This window comes from Sminthopsis crassicaudata, chromosome 2 (genome assembly GCF_048593235.1).
Source record: "Sminthopsis crassicaudata isolate SCR6 chromosome 2, ASM4859323v1, whole genome shotgun sequence".
Classification (NCBI taxonomy): domain Eukaryota; kingdom Metazoa; phylum Chordata; class Mammalia; order Dasyuromorphia; family Dasyuridae; genus Sminthopsis; species Sminthopsis crassicaudata.
This window is the reverse complement of record NC_133618.1, coordinates 279,504,599-279,524,021: the sequence shown is the minus strand read 5'-3', so window position 1 is coordinate 279,524,021 and position 19,423 is coordinate 279,504,599. Positions and strand designations below refer to the sequence as shown.

The following is a 19,423-nucleotide window of genomic DNA, read 5'->3' as shown; positions in this document are numbered from 1 at the left end:
TTTTTAGTTAGTATTTGTTGTTGTTTCATTGCTTCAGTTCAGTCAATCATAACCCCATTGGGGTTCTTGGCAAAGACACTGGAGTTCACCATTTTCTACTCTAGTTCATTTTACAGATGGAGAATTGAATAACAGGGTTAAGTGAGTTGCTTGGAATCACACAGTTAGCAAAAATGTCTGACCTAGATTTGAACTCAGGAAGATGAGTCTTCCTGGCTCCAGGTCCAGTACTCTATACACTGTGCCACTTAGCTAGGGTCATATAAATCATTTAATAAGTATTTGTTGAATTTTCATATTCCATTGTTAATAATAGTAAAAATAATTATTATGGTGGCTCAGCTATATAGAACACCTTATTGATTACAGACCATGTCCTTTAAAGTATCATAATACTTGAATTACTCCAAATTATTCAAATATTATTGTCCCCCAGATGGAGAAACTGAGACATAGCTAGTAAGTATTGAGTTGGTATTGAAACCTAGGCTCCTTTTTGCTTTCTTTTTGCTACAGCAAACTGCTTTAACTTTATGGGCAGGTGTATATATTTATAAAGATATTTTTACTCTAGAAGTAATTTCTGTCAAAATTTTTTTTAAAAAAATCCCATTTTTAGTGATTAATATAATTGTTTCCATTAATTAGAAAAATTTCTTTTCTTATTTTTTTCCTTTTATAAATTGGTATAAAACAGCAGTTACTTCCCAACAAATATATTTGCAAGATAAGTTCTGTGAGAAAATATTTTGATTATCAATCAATTTTATTTAAGAAGCATTTATTATTTACTATGTAAATGTTTACTATGTGCCAGACACAGTGTTAAGTTCTGGGAATAACAAGAACAAAAACAATTAAAAAATCAGATTTATATTCTAATAGGAGAGACAACATGTTCACAAGTAGGTGCATACAATCCATGCAGAGTGGATGGAAAATAACCTTAGAGGGAAAGATAATAAAGCTTAGGAAGACTGAAAAGCCAACTGCAGAAAGTAGTATTTGAGTTGATCTTATAGGGAGTCAGAATTTTTAAGGGTATTCTAGGCAGGAGGTACAGAAAATCCAAGGTACTGAGAAGGGGAGATGAAGTGTTATGTGGGAGGAACAGAAAGTAGGACAGTGTGGCTGTGTGTGTGTGTGTGTGTGTGTGTGTGTGTGTGTGTGTGTGTGTGAAGGTGAGTAATATGTAAGAAGAATAGAAAGATATGAAGATGAACAGAGTATTAATTTTAATTCCAATCAGAGGCATTGATATTTGATCCTAGAGATATGGGAATCCCCTGGAGTTTATTGAGTAGGAACTATAACATGGTGAGACCTATGTTCCAGGAAAACCACTTAAGTTACCTGTACAGATGAAGCAGGGAGATCAGTAAGAATTCTGGGTATTGCAGTAATCCAGATGAGAGGTGTTTGGGGCTGTGCAGAGAAAAAGACCCATAGATGTTGTTAAAGTAGAAAAGACAGGATTTTACACATACTGGATTTGTGGGAGAGTACAAGAAAGAAGTCAAGAATGACACTAAGGTTGCAAGCCTAGGTGACTGGGAGGATGGCAATAGTAATACGATAGTTGAGAAGGGAGGAATGTTTGTAGGAAAAGGCAGTGAGTTCTATTTTGGACATGTTGAGTTTGAAATACCTCTAAGGACTTCTCATTTTGGATGTCTAAGACGTGGTAATGTGAAGTTGGAATAAAGGATAGAGAAGAGGGCTGAGTATACAGACCTGGGAATTAGCAATATAGAGATGATAATTGAATACCTGGGAGCTGATGAGATGACCAAGTAAGAATATGTAGAGAACAAAGGACCCTGGACAGAGCCTCAGTCAGGGGGTTATGACAACTGAATTGTAATCCAGCAAAAGGGAATGAGGAGCCAAGAAAGAAGAAATGAGAAGAGAATTAGGTGAGAACATTACATAAAAACACAAACAGGATAGAAAACAGGAGAAGGTGGTCAATGATGGCAGATGTTGCAATGATGTTAATTGTTTTATTATCTATTACTAAGAGAAAGGAGAGCTGTCTTACAGACCTTTGGCAGATTATTACTAACACTGACATTTTAATTGACTAGAGCGTTCTTGGTTGTCCTTGTTGATTTTGTTTACATTGGTTTAATTCTTTATTCAAAATTCATAGATATTTACAGGACTCAGTAAGAGTTTTATAGTATTTTATTTTAGACTTTATTTTATAGTATGACTCTTAAGGGTGAGAATCTTTTCTGTTTTCTTTATGAAGTGTGTAACTGAATTGATAGAGGAAATGGAGGACAGTTATAAGAAAAGACCATCTAGGAACTCTTAGTCTCTCTTTTTTTTGTCTTTAAATCTTGAAACATATTTTCTTTTTCAGGGTGTCTAATACAGTAATATCCTAACCCTGAGGAACGCATATAGGTGTGCCTCATTTTAAAAACAAAAACAAAAACTATTCTTATGTCTCAAATTGGATTCTAGGATTACTGAGTTAGAATTGGAAGGAGTCTTAAAGGTACAATTCCTTTCTTTCACAGATGAGGAAACTGAACCCCAGAGAAGTCTGTTCTGGGATTCCTTTCAGTTGTTCCATATGGCTTCTTATAAATAGATAAAAGGAAAGATTTCTAATTATTTGAACAAAAGGATTCACTTAAAGTTATCTTGAATATAGTAAACCTTAAGTTATGTAAATTTATGTTTTATATAAAATCACTTTGTACATATGTTTTCAGGACGTGGTTGGGTATAGTGAGGTATAACCAATCATGTGGTGCAATTTAGGTCCATATTTCCCCATATATCCTTTTAGAAGGTCTGTCCAAAACAAGGCCTTCTTTTAATTCTTTTTAAACAATTATATGGTTCTGTTTGTCACAGCTCAGTCTCACTGTATGATTAGCTCACTTCATTTCTGGATCTTACATGTCCTTGATAATGTCTTTTACATCACTTCTCTTGCAAAATTCATTATTTGGTAGCATTGTATATGGTCTACTTATGCCCAATATATGCCTTTCCATCATCCTTTGGGTTATTTGTAATTTTAATTTTTCTGAGATCATAGTGTTCTATAATCCACAGCTATGGAGAAGCACTGAGAGAATATTGGTATTAAAGAAATGGGCTTTTGTGGCAGATAGTAGTTTGACATCTTTGAAAGTACTATGTAATTTCCCAAAAGCAATCCATTCTCTCTTCCTATTTAATTCTGGGACTATCTTCAAGGCCTGTCAAAGATATACATATTGATGTTCTAATTTGATAGACTGCCTTACACAGACCCACTGATATGTACTCTCTCACTCTTTGTCTCTAATTCTTCTCATGGCTCTTTCAGGCTTTTCTGTTCAGAGCCTATTGATTGTTCAGAATTATGACAACTGCATAACTCATATCTGACAATTCATCATCATCATTGGAACTGGAAATGAGTGGTAGGAATTGGACTGAGGACCTTGTATGTGCTCATTCTTAGGCCTTTATGGAGCTAACTTCTCCATCCTTTGCTTAGCCTAATAAACATTCTCTCAGTTAAGAGTTTACCCTTGGTGTGACACCATCCTATCAGAGATCAATACTCAGACTAATCCGCCCTTTGAATTAACAATTAAGTTCTGTCATCTTCCATAGTCACACCATTTTTTCATCACTGCCTCAGTCCTATCACAACACTGTGTTACTCTCTATTCTCCTTGTTAATCTCAGAATTAAGAAATCTTTAGAGTTAGAAGGTACCTCTTTAGAAGGACCTAGTCTAAACCACACTTGGCCAAAATTTTCTTTAATAACATCTCCATGATGGATTATCTCGCTTCTTATTTGAAAACATTAAGTGATATAAAATCCAGTTACCTTCTGGAGATAGCTCATTTCCCTTTTGGACATTTGTAATTTTTACTACATTTTCCTTTATATTGAAAGTAATTCTGTTCTTCTGAAAATTCCACCCATAGTTTCTAGTTCTGTCCTTCAGGTCAAACATTCTAGATTCATTCTTCTTCCACCTGATGGACTTCAAATACTTGAAAGCTCCTCTCATTCTCCAGTTTCTTTCCTTCCTTCCCTCCCATCTTCTACATAATAAAACTATCATTGCCTCTTTCAAGTAATCCTTGTGAAGCATGTTCTACAGTGCTTTTCCAGTCATTATCCTGGATATCATCTTTATAATGTCCTCCCCCCTCCCCCCATAATGTCCTCTACATCTTTACTACAATATGCTACCTAGAGCAGAGTACTTTGTGGTATGGACAGAGCATAGTAGATTGGAACTATGGCCTACTTTATTTTGCACACTAGATTTTTCTTGATTAAATTATAAAATAGTATTAGATTTTATTTTATTTTTTGGTTGCTGTTGTATATACTGTTGACTCTTGCAGAATTTGTGGTACACCCAAACTCCAGATCTTTTCAGAGAAATTATCATCTGGGCCATATTTCTCAGGTCCTATACAAATGAAGTGGAGTTTTTGAGCCAAAGTACCTAATTGAATATAAGTTCTCCAAGAACAGAAACTGTTTTACTTTTTAGAATAAAAATTTTATGTTGGTGGCACAGGGCCTAGAACATTAGTTTTTGGAGTCAGAGAGACCTAAGTTCAAATGTGGCCTTAGATATATTAACTAAGTAACTTTTAAAAATTCATTTAGTTTCTGTTGCCTCAATTTGTTCAACTGTGAAATGGGGACAATAATAAAACTTATCTCCCAACGTAAACTAGATAGCATTTGTATAGTGCTTTGCCAATCTCAGGGAGTTATATAAATATAGCTAATATTGTTGTTCTTATCATTGTTGTTTCAATTATTATTATTATTTATGTCTCTAAAACTTAGCACAATGTGCCAGTGCACATAGTAGACATTTAATCAGTATTTACTGATTGGTTGATAATTTCCTATCCCTAATATTATGGAATTCTTTAAAGTCTTTGATTTATTATGCTTCAAATTTTAAATGTCTCTGATTTACATTGATGTGGGAGACTCCTATCCCTGATGCAGATTTCTCCTATTTCAGACTTTCACAAATAATCTTCATGAGTTGGGTGTGTCCAAAAACATTTGTGTGGATGGTCAGACTTTTGGTGATGAATTTCTCTGTAGTTGCCTAATACTTTTTCCCCAGTAGAATATAAAAATCTTGGAAGTGAAGGGTAGTTAAGCTTTTTGTCTATATCTTTCCAATGCCCATTACAGTATCTTACTTACACATAGATGATACTAAGTAAATGTTTTTTGAATTGAATTTATATAGATCCCTATTAAATTTCATTTTGTTTATTTTAGCCTATCTAGGCTTGCTGAGGGGATAGATAGCTAGGTGGCCCAGTGAATAGAGTGCTGGGCCTGAAGTTAGGAAAACTAATTTTCTTGAGTTGAAATCTAGCCTCGGATACTTACTAACCGTGAGACCTTAGGCAAGTCACCGAACTCTGTTTGCCTCGCTTTCCTCATCAATAAATTGAGCTGGATAAAGAAATGGCAAACCACTTTAGTATCTTTGCCAAGAAAACCCCAAGTGGGGTCCTGAAGAGTTGGACAGAGTTATAATGCATGAACAACACTCTGCTGAAATCTTTTTATGTCTTTACAATGTCATCCATTGTGTTAGCTATCCTTCCCAGTTTAGAGTTATTCTCAGATATGATAAATATGCCTTTTGTGCCACTATCATCCAAGTAATTGAGAAAAATGTTCTACAAAATTGAGAGTCAAGGACAGATTTCTGGGGTGCTCCACTTGAGAACTAACTTCCAAGTTAATATTGAGCATTAATGACTACTCTTTGGGTCTGGATTCTCAACAAGTTCCAAATCTATCTAATTATACTAGTATTCTTTCTTCATATGGACCAAAAGAAAATGTAAAATATTTTGCTAAAATCTAATTATCCAAAGTATTCTCTTGATTTACCAGTTAAATTATCCTCTCCCTTAAAAAGACATAATTACTCTAACTTGTATAATGAAGTTTTATTGACCTCAGTGAACATTGCTTCTTTTTTTAAGTATATGACCATTATTTAATATTTTCTGTTATTTTGGCAGAATTGAAACTGTGATAAGTAGCATATAGAGAGTTTATAGAACCTTTGCTTGTTATTTGCTTCTTGACTTTGCCTAGACTCCATGATTGTTTCCATTATGTTCTCATTAGTATTCTGAAGTACCCTTTCTCTCTTACCCTTTTTAGTAAACTTTTTTAGTCCCTAAGTCTGGGTAACTTTTATTTTTTTGAACTTTTATTCCTAAACTGATAAATATTACCAGAGAAAATCATGAAAATATGCAGTCTGAGAATGAGTACAAGATCATGTTATTTAACCTCAGATGTTTATTACTGCTTAAAAATCCTTTTATTCATTTCACATCAACTCCTCATTAAATTCCCCACAGAAACTTTTCCATACCCATCTTGATCTAAGGAGATATTCTTACTTCCTGTTTTATTGGAAAAATTACCATCCATTGTGAGCCCCCTCTCCACATATCAAAACTTACTTGTAGCTTTATAATTTTTCCTACCCCTTTTCTCCTCTGGGAGCTTGCTCTAACAATCACTTCTGTTCCCCCTTATTTCTGCAGTCTCTTCCTCATCTTTAAGTCCTTTCTTTTTATCAACAGACATGTCAGATTACTTGCCATAAGTCCTACTATATCCCCTTTTCTCAAGGTGCCATAGTTATACTTCTTTCTTTCCACAATATACTCTTATGAAAAGTAATTTGACTCATTGCTTCTATTTTCTCATAATTTAATCACTTTACCCTTGCAAACTGTCCTATTCCCATCCCATCATTTGACTAAAATTGTATTCTCAAAGTTAATCAATGCCCTCCTGATCACCAAATGAAGAGATTCCTCCCCATTTTCATTCTTCATCTCCATATAGCATTGATACTTTAATATCCTCAAAGTTTTTTTTTTTTCTATCTTTGACTTGTATGGCACAAAATTGTTCTTGTTCTCCATCTCTCTGGTTATGCCTTCTTATTCTTCCTCCCACCTTTCTAAGTATGGGTATTCTCAAAGATTACATCATTGCTTTTTTTCTGCATTCTTTTCCTCTGAGATCAAGTGTACTGCCAGATCTTCATCTATCATCCCCCAACAGGTGATTGTCAGATTCATGTCTCTTAAACTGACATTTCTTTTAGATTCCAGACTAGCATTTTCAGCTAACTGACTATTGGATGACTTCACTTAGAAGACCTTAACCTCAACATTTCCAAAACTGAACTTATATTTCTATAAACCTCTTCTTTTTTTGTCTAAGCTTTTTCTATAAAATGACACCTTCATCATCCTCTATGTCACTTAGGTTCAAACTCTGAGACATTTCAACATCCAATTAGTCCCCAAATATGGTTAATTTTTAAATCTCTATAATATTTCACCAATCCTTCCTTTGCTTTCCACTTTCAGTACTGTCTCTTGTACAGCCCTCTCATTTACTCTTTACTTTGACCATTAATATAACCTCTTAATTTGTTTTTTTGTCTTCAAGCTCTTAATCCTTTACACTATTGCCAGATTAATCTTCTTTATGCACACATATGCTCCCATACTTTATAGCTCAACAATTTTCATTGACTCTCTATTGTCTACTAAATAGAATCCGGACATTTTAGTCTAGAATTTTCTTCCACAGTCTGATTCCAATTAAACATTCCAGTCTTAATCCTTCTTTTCTTTTCTTTTTGCCAAATGGAATTTTGCATTTCCATGTTTTCCTCCTCTGTGACTTTATTTGCACTGCTTCCTCCTGTTGAAATACTTTCTCCTCCACTCCCTGTTACTCTAATCCTTTAAGGTCTGAAGCAGTTGTCAAACTCCATGAAGCCTTCTATAATCTCCCTATTTTCTCCCCTTCCTAAGTTTCTTTAGTATTTTGTACCTCTTTTGTGTTTTCTTCACTCTTACTTCTAGCTATTCCTCAAACTTCACAATTTGTTCCTGTCTCTGTGTATTTGTACAAAACACATCATCCATGCCTTTTAGGTATTTCCCCCTCATCTCTGCCTCCTAGAACCTTTATCAAATTTTTTTTTTTTTTGTGAGGCAGTTGGGGTTAAGTGATTTTCTAAGGTCTCAGAGCTTTGATTTGAACACAGGCCCTCCTGAATCCAGGATTGATGCTTATCCACTGTGCCATCTAGCTGCCCCAAGCTTATTATCTTTTAAAGGCCATTTTAGGAACCACATCTTTGATATCTCTACTAAATTCCCACTATTTTCATTATCATCAGATTATTTTCATTTTTTAATCTATTGATGTATTATATCCTGTGATAGAAAGTAAGCTTCTTGAGGGTCAAGGATATTTGATTCTTGTCTTTATGTTCCCAGAGTTTAGCACATTAGCTTTTACTAGTAGGTGCTTAATAAATGTTTGTTCATTCAAGTATTTTCTAATATATTTTGATACATATTTATTCTTTTCATTATTAAATTTAAATATTTTTGATACAGTTTACTTTTGTATTCATTTTAAATGATTTGCTTGTAAATTCTCAGTATATATTGGCCTAATTAACACATTGCTATTTTTACTCTGAACACATCAGCTTTTTTTTTTTTTTTCCTCATTTATTGTCAAAGTATTCTTAAATTGAATAGAGATAGTTATCTTTCCCTGTCCAGGGCCTTGCACATAGTAGGCATTAATAAATATTCCATAAATAAGGTATTTAAAAAGGGAAAATGGCTTCAGGAAGATTAGCAACTTTCTGTAGATTGCATATTGAGTAAGAAGCATTGCCAAGAGTAGAAATTAGATCTTTTGGCTTAGCTCTTTCAGTGTACAGTATGCTATAGGAAATTAATTTGTTGATAAATTTAATAGACAGATCAAGTGGCTCTTTCACTTTTATGTTATATTTTTGTCATTTATATAAACTTGCAACAACTTTTCTAGAAACCAAATCTAGTCACAGAGTAGTTTAAAAAGTTGTTTTTTTTTAAAAGAAGTAAGTCAAGTAAAATATGAAAGATGGCTAGCACCACCATTTTTGTATAACTTTATTCTATTCTTAAGATTACAATGCTATAGTTTATGATATTTTTATTTTTAAAATTTTGGTTCATTAGCAGCATTTTCTAATTACAGTAGTTCATGCTAATTATCCTCATAACTGTTGATATTATAAATTATAAATTATAGATTATTTAACATTATTTTATTTGTAGTTTAAAATGTCAGGTTCATAACAAATTTGACCATCTTTTATTTTGGATAATATCCAGAGAAAAAATAAATTGTAATGGGGAAATAGTGAATAATGGGGTTAGCAGTTCCCTACAAGGAATAAGAACAACAAAAAAATCCTTTGTCAAAGCATTTACATTAGTTCTTCAGTAAACTAATTTTTTTTGAAAGGATGGGATATGAGCAATCTTTTAAATTTCATATTTTTACTTTTGTATTGTCATTTAAAATGCAGTCATTTTATTTTTTATTTATATTATGAACTTTTAAAATAGTAAATATTTTTCCTTTTTAGTCAAAGGCTATTGGTTTGCTGGATGCAGATGTATATGGTCCTTCAATTCCAAAGATGATGAATCTTCGAGGAAATCCAGAATTATCAGAGAGTAAGTAAATGTAGGATAAAGTTAGGGAATATTTAAATTACAAGATCTTAATGTGCTTTATGTTGGAGAAAGGAAACTCATATTTTATTATAATGGTCCTGTCCTTTATATTTTAAGGGATTTCTCAAAAGTTTTTTTTTTTTTTTTTAAAGGATTGTTTTTTTGTGTTCATATTGAACTTTTAATGCTTTAGTCATTACATCTTGTACTATCTATTATCTAGTATAGATAATTCTAGATAGATAGTAAGAGAATAATAGTACTATCTTCTTGAAAAGCTCCCATATGTAAAGAATAATAAAGAAAGAAATTTTCTGATTTAGAAATAAAAATTTTGAAAAATGGGTGATTTTTTTCCTGAATTAAATATAATATGAACAATTTTTATTAAAAATTGAATGTTTTGCACATAATAACTGATTGAAAATTAAATTAGATCATATATTTGTATACATACTCACTTTGAATTAAACTTTTTATTTTTATGGCATTAGAGAGTGAATTGGATTTAAGAGACATTATATAAATTATAATTTTCCTGTCTCTGTAGGCAGTACTATTATTAGTTATCCCAGAAGAAGAATGAATTGAATATTGTTTATCATTGATGTATTTTAATATCTATTTTAAAAACATAGTTAAGGAAAATGTATTGTGAGCCTTATAGTTGGGTATGATTATTAATATTTAGTTGGAAAGAGTCATTTGTAGGACTTTAGGGATTCTCTTTAGTATCATGAAAAGAAATTGAAGATCTTGTGTTATTAAAACTGACTCTAGTAACCTTATAATGTAAGCAGATACTTTATATATATATATATATATTTGCTTGCTTTAAGAAGGGAAAGATGGTGTAACTTAAACAGTCATCTTATTCCAGTTTCTTTGTTCTTTGTCTTCTTAGTAGAATGCATACTTGGGTTGTGAATGTGTGACATGAGCCAAGATGTCAAACTTCCACAAAGGAGGAATAATGAATTTGCATACTTTAAATGATAGACTCATTATGTCTGCTTCTTGATTAAAGTAATGTGAAAATCTGGTGCACGCAACACATGAGTGATGGCAGAATGGAGCTTTCGGTGTCAGTTTCTTCATAAATCGTTTTGTTCAGTCTATGCCAACATAAATACTTGAAGTGAACTTTAATTTCTTTCTCCTTGTTTTACTGAAGCTGTAATCTTACATCTGATGTTTGCAAATTGGCTGCCATTAAAGAGACTTTCTTTGAAGGGAAAGGATAAGGTCCTGGAAAGCTCAGTCTGAATAAAATACTTTTACTGTGGAAGCATTAAAAAGCTGATCTTGCTTGGACCTACTGAAGAAGAAAATAAGACGATTAATGAATGCCGAATGAAGAATGCATGTTAAAAAAAGAAAAACATATTTGTCCTAAAAATCTGAAACATGGAAATTTTTACGCTAATTGGCATTTCTGACAATTGTCTCTTCTCACTTGAATCAAATGTCCTCTCTTAATTACCAATGCATACACAAACATAGTTAATTATATTTTAACAAAACAAAACAAAACAAAAAAAAAAACCTATAGAGCATGATGTTAAAGGGATGTCAGAATAGAAGGTTTTAGAGATATGTAAACAAGGACCTGGGTACCAGTTCTATATTTTATCCCATTTTTAGTTAACCTGGATGCTTAAAAGGTTTAACAGTGGACTTTATACTCTGGCTTTCTATCAATCAATTAATTATCATTCGGAATATTATGCTCTTGTCAATTTGCTGACATTTACTTCTGATTCATTTTTATTTATTATGTATTAAGCTTTTCAAGTTTGGTGGATTCATATTTTCCCTTCAATATCTTTCTTTTTCTTTTTCTCTTCACGTTAACTTTGTCTCTGAAATACTACATCTTTCTTATTTAAATGGCACATTAACCTTGCTCAGCTTTAGATTAGTTGTTGCATATGATTTTCAGAGAGCATGTATTTTTGTGATGGAAGAAAATTTTAAGTTCTATTCAGACTCTTGACTGTCTCAGTTTTGGGGAGTTCTATTCATACTCAGTGACATTATTTACTTATACATCTTATTATTCAAAAAGGCTAGAAAAGGGGGGAATGAGCCAGTGCTGAGGAAGTATATTATACAAAATCTCATCAACAGGTTGACATTTTAATGGCTGTAAATGACTAACTACATTGTGAAGAGCCCTTCTGAACTTAATGGAATTTAGAGTAGCTTCTCTTTAATTTGTGTAATGGTAAAACTCACCCCTTTTTAGTGCAAATAATGTTGGTTAAATGTTTTTCGCTTGAGTTAGCAAATACTGAAAATTTCAGCTTATATCCTAATGAACTTCTAAAGTTCATAAAGAGCAAAAGGACTTGAAACTGAAATGGAGACTAGACTATTATGAAATTGCATACAGAATTGTCTTGACTGTGGTGATAATATCATTACACTTAGCTAATCTAATGAGTATTTATTTTTTAGGGGGGGGGTGGAACACTATGTCACCTAGATTTTACTAGACTTTCTAAAAGTGTTTATTTTTAAAAGTATATGTAATCTTTCACAGCACTGCAGTGATTAGATACCTATGCAGTATTTTCAAATTTTATTTCTACTTAGTGTTCCTGCTTAAGTATGTGTCTTGATATACCAAGTTAATAAAGTAGAAAATATTAGAAAATGAGAGAGGCTACTAAAATTTAAATATTAGGTACTTTTATTGAGGACAGTGCTAACAGTCATATCTTCCATGATTGTTTTGACCAACTATTTTTCTTTTACAATAGCTTTTTATTTTCAAAATATAAGCAAAGATAGTTTTCAGCATTTACCCTTGCAAAACATTGTGTTCCAGTTTTTTCTCCCTCCCCTCATCCCTTCCCCTAAATAGCAAGAAATCCAACATATGTTAAACAGATGCAATTTTTCTATACATATTTCCATATTTTCTATACATATTTCCACAAGAAAAAACTGATCAAAAAGGAAAACATGAGAAAGAAAAAAAACCCAAGCAAAAAAAACCAAAAAAGGTGAAAATACTATGTTGTGATCCATATTCAGTCCCCACAGTCCTGTCTCTGGATGAAGATGGCTCTCTCCATCACAACTCTGTTGGAATTGACCTGAATCACCTCATTGTTGAAAAGAGCCAGGTCCATCAGAATTGATCATAGTAGAATCTTGTTGTTGCTGTGTATGATGATCTTTTGGTTCTGCTCACTTCGCTTAGGATCAGTTCATGTAACTCTCTCCAGGCCTCTCTGAACCATCCTGCTGATTGTTTCTTACAGAACAATAATATTTCATAACATCTATATACCATAACTTATTCAGCCATTCTCCAACTGATGGCCATCCACTCAGTTTTCAGTTCCTTGCCACTCCAAAAAAGGCTGGCACAAACATTTTTGCACATGTGCAGCCAACTATTTTTTAAAAACAAATTTTCATAAGTATCTTTTATTTTCATATAACTTAAATTTTCTAGTATATGTCATCTACATTTCCTATTATATTCCTTAGAATTTCCTCCATTGCTCTAAGAAAGCCATTTCTTACAATGAAGAATTAAAAAAAAAAACAGTGCAACACATAGAGAGTAGAAAAAAAATCTGATAATAATATTCAGTGTTCCACACTTATAGTCTTTCTTTAAAGAAGTTGGAGAAAATATCTTGTCATATTGTCTTCTTTGCATCCAAACTTTGTCCAACATCATTTATAGTATGATTATTAATTCCTTGCTATCTAAATCTATTCTAAAATATTGAAACCAACTTTTAAGAATATTTCTTTGAAGATAACTTTTTAAAGACTAAAACTTTAGTCAGTGCAATGATAAATCATGAGTCTAGAAAATTGAAACATATATATATATACATACACATTATGTATATATATTTATGTGTCTATTTATATATGTGTGTTTATGTTGTGTGCATGTGTGTGTGTGTGTGTGTGTGTGTGTGTGTGTGTGTGTGTATTTGGAATCACCTCCATACTATTGCTTCATCTAAACAGGACTCAATCTTTTTCATGTCATGGACTTCTTGGCCTCCTAGTGAATGTTGTAGACCTGTTCTCAGAATAACGTTTATAAGTGCATAAAATGAAACATTGAATTACAAAGGAAATGAATTATATTAAAATAAAAATATAAAATATTAATGAAAAAATGTTAGTATCAAAATAAAATCAAAATTCCTGCATTAACCCCAGGTTAAGAACTTTTATTCTGAAGTCTTATTTTTGAAGAACTAGGACTGGAGTAGAATATCAGGCAGATTGGGATTTAAGAATCTCTCTAAGGACCAGACTATGCACATAGGTTACTTCTGTAAATATGTTTATATATTGTCTCCCTTATTAGATTATAAGGTCCTTCAGAGCAAGGATTATCTTTTGCTTGTTTTTGTATCCCCAGTACTTAGCACAGTGCCTGGCAAGTTATAGGTGCTTAATAAATGCTTTTGATTGATTGCCCACGTCAACTAACAGTGTACTAGAAGATAGTAGGATAAACATTTTTATTTCAGAATAAAATTATCTTTAATTGCATTTGTGTGAAAAGAAATTATAGTAAAGTTTATAAAAAGTTAAAAAGTTCTGGTATCAGTTAATATCATAATGATGTTAAGTGGAGACTACCCTTTATGTTTCCTTTCCTTCTTTTCTTTACTTACTTTTGTTCCATGTGAAAAAAATTTCTCAGTTTGACTCAGTAGGCAGTATTCTTTTGTGAAAGGATACCTTTTTAGAACAACTGCTGAGGGCTAGGATGTTCTGAATTTGACTTCAGTGCATGAAGATTATTATCTAGTCTTTCAGCTCTGCTAGTATACCTTCATCTATTTTTTTTTTTTTTTTTTTTTGAGGCTAGGGTTAAGTGACTTGCCCAGGGTCACACAGCTAGGAAGTGTTAAGTGTCTGAGACTAGATTTGAACTCGGGTCCTACTGAATTCAGGGCTGGTGCTCTATCCACTGCGCCACCTAGCTGCACCCTCCTTCATCTATTTTCCTAGAGAAGTTTGTGACTCTTAACAGAGTTACTTCCATGAAGGATTAATTCCTTGTGCAGCAGATGGATCATTGAATGTTTCTAATTATTTGTGTCTCTTATGGAAGTGATGTAATCAGCCTTCAGTTATTCACATTTCTGCAGTTCTTCCCTGTCTATCATGCTTTGTTTTTCTTACTATACTCACTCTGCCTTGGAACTGTTTGCAATCTCCATTGTACTTGTGATTCAGACATAAGATTAATCAATATATAAAGTTATATTCTCTTAATAGAATCAACATGTAAACATTATGGGCCTTTGATACTGAGTAGTCTCAGAGACTATACCACAATCTCTTAATTTTATCTCTTAAAAATGAGCCCAAAATTGATTTTCTTTTTTATTGTTTTTTTTTTTTCCTGAGTGCTATCACTTCTCTGTTCTAAGTTCACCACCATCTAGCTTAGTCTATCAGATTTTTTTTAAAATGAAAAAAAAAAAAAAGATTCTTTGTCTATATCCTTTACAATAGCCATTTTTCCTTTAAGTTTTTTTTTACATGGATTATAGGAAAATAGAATACTAAAGGGAAATTTGCAAACATATAGCAACTTTAAGGAGAAATCTTTCCAGGAACTTGTATCATACTCTTATGTTTCTTCTTTCTTCCTATTCAATCCCTTCTTTCAGAAGAGAAAAATGCTTCCCTGTTAGCTTTTTAAGTGATCTCCTATTTGAGACTAAGATTTCTATTTCCATCAATTCTCATTGTGATCAAGTTTTCTTCCTGGTTGATTGAACTGAAGCAAAGTTCCTTGAACTGGATTATAGTTTCTTGTTCTGCCCTTGGAGATTAAATTGCTTCCTCTTTTATTATAATAGACTAGCATGGGAACCTGGAGTACAAAGAAACTATATTTAGGATAAATTGGAAATAATCAGCACGTGAAAGGTGTTAGAATTAAGAGGGATTTTGAACAGCACTTTTAGTGAGATTTTAGCTGGGATTTGAAGGAAGCCAAGGAGAACATTCCATGCCAGAGAAAATGTCCAGAGTTGAGAATGTCTTGTTTGAGGAACATCAGGGAGGGAATATTGGCATATAATCAAATGGGTACATGTGGGGGAGTATATGTGTAAGGGAACTGAAAAGGCATGGAGTGAGCAGATTATTAGGGGCTTTGGATGCCAGAGGATTTTATATTTGATCCTGGAAGTAATAGGAAACCAATGGAATTTATTGGAGAGATAATGATCAAGCCTGTGCTTTAGGAAAATCACTTTGGCAATTGAGTGGAAGATGACTTGGGAGTGGGGAGACTCTTGCATCAGGATATTTCAGTAGTCAAGGCATGAAGTGAGCCAGGTCTGCACTAGAGTGATAGCAGTGTCAGAGAAGAGAAATCGATATATTTGAGAGATGATGAAATCGATAGACTTTGACAAAATGCTGAATATGGGAGGGTGGGGTAAGAGAAAGTGGTAGATGCTGCAAGTGTCTTTTCCGTTTTATAGAAAAGGAAACAGAGAGGCTTGAAAAAATAGTTAATTTCTCAGAATCCTATAAGCATCAGAGAAAGAACTGGAATTCATATTTTCATGGCTCTAGGTTCAATACTTGGTGTGTTACTTCATTCTTTCTCTGTCTATATATTTCTTTCATAAGGCAGCACAACTACTGAAGCATCTGAAGTGGATAAAATCTTGTTTTAATTTTAAATTCCTCTTACTTTTACTTTGTCAGGAAGGAATTAGATATGTTTCAGACCTTTCTTATTAAAGAGTACTCTTCATTCTTTTGGCTTATGTAGCACAGTTTCTCCATAATATAACCACAAATTCCATCACAGACCTCTAAGATCAGCTGAACATCACTTGTTACAGTTTGACTTCATTTTCAAAGAAGACTAATGACATTATGCTGTTGGGTCAGGGTATGGTGTGTGTGACTGTGGCTGAGGAGTCCAGTGTGCTTTTAGAAAACTCTACCACAGGTCCGGAGCATGGAGTCCATTTGAACATTTGGGAGAATGTCCTTGTACAGCTTCTTTTGAGTTCTTGCTATTTGTAGTTTCTCATTAAAATGTTCTGTTAGTTAACCATACAGCTGGCATTTGGGTTATGTGGCCCACCCGTCATTTTCATCCTCTGCAGTAGTTTGAACCTTTGATAGTTCAGCTTGAGGGAAGAACTCAATGTCCAGCACCTTATCTTGCCAGATAATTTTCAGAATCTTTCTAATACAATTCAAAGTGTTAGTGGTTCAGTTACTGGACGGGGTCAGGCTAGTAGTTCAAGGCCCTGAATCAACTCCTAATTTTGTGTGACTGGAATTATCTGGAAAACCCCGACTTAATTATTATTTCTTTGTAGATAATTCTCAGATCTATATTCTCTCTCTCAAACTCCAGTTCCACATCATCAATTGTGTTTTGTATGCTTCTAATTAGATGTCTTGTAGACATTTTAAGTCTAGTATGTCCAAAACTGAATTTATTATCTTTCTTTCTAAACCCAACTCTCTTTTGAACTTTCTTATTTCTTTTAATAGGACTATTCTCTTAGTTACTCCTGTTTGCAACCTTGGTGTCAACCTTGACTCCTCACTTTCCCTCAGCTTACATATTTATTACTCTATTACATTTCATTGTTTCTACCTCTATCCTCTCTTTTCTTTCATATAGTTACTACCTTAATTACCCTTGTCAACTCTTGCCTAGACTATTACGATACCCTTCTAATTGATCTTTTATCTTCAATTGTTTTCCCTCTCCTATCCATCCTTCATTCAGTTGCCAGAGTAATTTTCCTAATATACAGATCTGCTCGTTCAATAAACTTCTCTATTTAGTAAACAGCAAAGAGGCTGTCTGTTATATTTAAAATCGCATATAAACTTCATTTGATACTTGAATTCCTTCACAACTTGTCTCCAACCACCTTTCCTGTTTGTTATGCATTATTCCCCTCCATGTACACTTCGGCTTAGGCTGCTCTATATACTGTCCTTTTTATTATTTCTTGTACACAATATTCTATCTCCTATTTTTTTTTACTGTGTGAATAAATTCTAATAAGATTATTGGTTTTCTGTTGTACATAGATGGATTTTATTGTGTCTATTTTCAAGGACATAAAATCTAGAACTCAAAAAGGGTATAAGAGGTCATATGTTCAGATTCCTTCTTTTTATAGTTGTAAAAACTGAGGCTTAAAGAGGATAAGTGATTTCTCCAGTCACATAAGTAACAAGGTTAATATTTGCTTATTTAGTCATTTGTATTTAATTTAATTTTCAGGTCCAAATACTCTTCCTGTCTCTTCCTCAACCATTGTGAAGCAAGAAAAATAAAATCCATTACAAATTATTAATAGATCTGCAAAACAAATTTCTACATTAGCTAAGTTCCAAAGAAAAAGAAAGAAATAGAAGAAAATGTGCTTCAGTCTGCAATATGAGTCTATCAGTTTTCTTTCTGGAGATAATATCTTTTGTCATGAATTCTTTGGAATTGTGGTTGATTGCTTGTATTGATCAGAGTTACTGTGTCTTTAAGAATTGATTATCTTTACAATATTAGTACTGTATGAATTGTTCTTTTGGTTTTGCTTACTACACTTTTCATTACTTCATGTAAGTTTTTCTGAAGCCATCTTCTAAGATTTCTTACAGTATACTAGTATTGTTACATACATATACCATAATTTGTACAGCTATCTCCCAATTGATGGACTTCTTTTCAGCTTCCAGTATTTTGCTGCCAAAAAAAAGAAATGCTCGAATATTTTTGTACATATTGACCCTTTTGCTTTTTCTTTGATCCCTTTGGTGTATGGAACTACTAGTGGTATCACTGGTTTAAAAGGTATGTACAGTTTAATAGCTTTGGGGAATAGTTTACAACTCTACCAACAGTAAATTGATATACCTATTTTCCCATATGCCCTCCAGTTTTTGCCATTTCCTTTTTTGTAATTTTAACTAAACCAAACAATGTAGTATCTCTTTGCATTTCTTTAATTATTGTTTTAGAGCATTTTTTTCATATGGCTATTGATTGCTTTGATTTTTCCCCTCTTGAAACTATCTATTCATATCTTTTCACCATTTATTAATTGGAGAATGGCTCTTATTCTTATAAATTTAACTCAGTTCCCTATATATTTTTGAAATAAGACCTTTATAAGAGGATTTGCTAGAAATATTTTCCCCAATTTCTTGTTTTTTTTTTCCTTATTTTTTAGTTTTATTTATTTTGTGTGAAAATTTTAACTGTATGCAATGAGAATTATCCATCACATTTTTTGGGAACCTATCTGTCTCTTGTATGTTTATGAATTCTTCACCTACCCATAAGCTTGACAAATAATTCCCTCCATGTTGTAATAATTTGCTTATAATATTACTCTTAAAGTCTAAATCATGTACTCATTTTGAGCTTCTTTTGGTATGTGGTATGAGATGTTGTTCTCTGCCTAGTTTCAGGCAGACTAATTTCTAGATTTCTGAATAGTTTTTATTAAATAGTAAGTTCTTGCCCCAGTAGCTTAGATTTTTGACTTTCTCTAATGTTAGGCTCCTATGCTCATATGCTTCTGTATTTTATATAGATTATCTGTTGTTATACATTCAACTCTTTGTTTCTTAGCTGATATCAAATTGTTTTGATGATTATATCTTTGTTTTATAGTTTGAATGCTGGTACTGCTCAAGTCTCTTCCCATTTTTTTTTCTTCTATTTGATTCCCCTGATATTCTTAACTTTTTATGCTTTTAGATGATTTTTGTTATGTTTTTTTCCTAGCTCTATAAAATAATTCTTGTTCATTTGATTGATATGGCATTGA

The 19,423-nt window shown here is 32.7% G+C and overlaps 1 protein-coding gene across 1 annotated transcript in view; it reads left to right on the top strand.

Annotated features, from left to right (window-relative positions):
* The window catches only part of NUBPL (NUBP iron-sulfur cluster assembly factor, mitochondrial), a 313,921-nt gene that overhangs the window by 54,892 nt on the left and 239,606 nt on the right, over positions 1-19,423 (top strand). Inside the window, exon 4 of the mRNA XM_074289555.1 lies at positions 9,503-9,593. Coding sequence (XP_074145656.1) covers positions 9,503-9,593 — 91 coding nt within the window. The remainder of the gene's footprint in view (positions 1-9,502; positions 9,594-19,423) is intronic.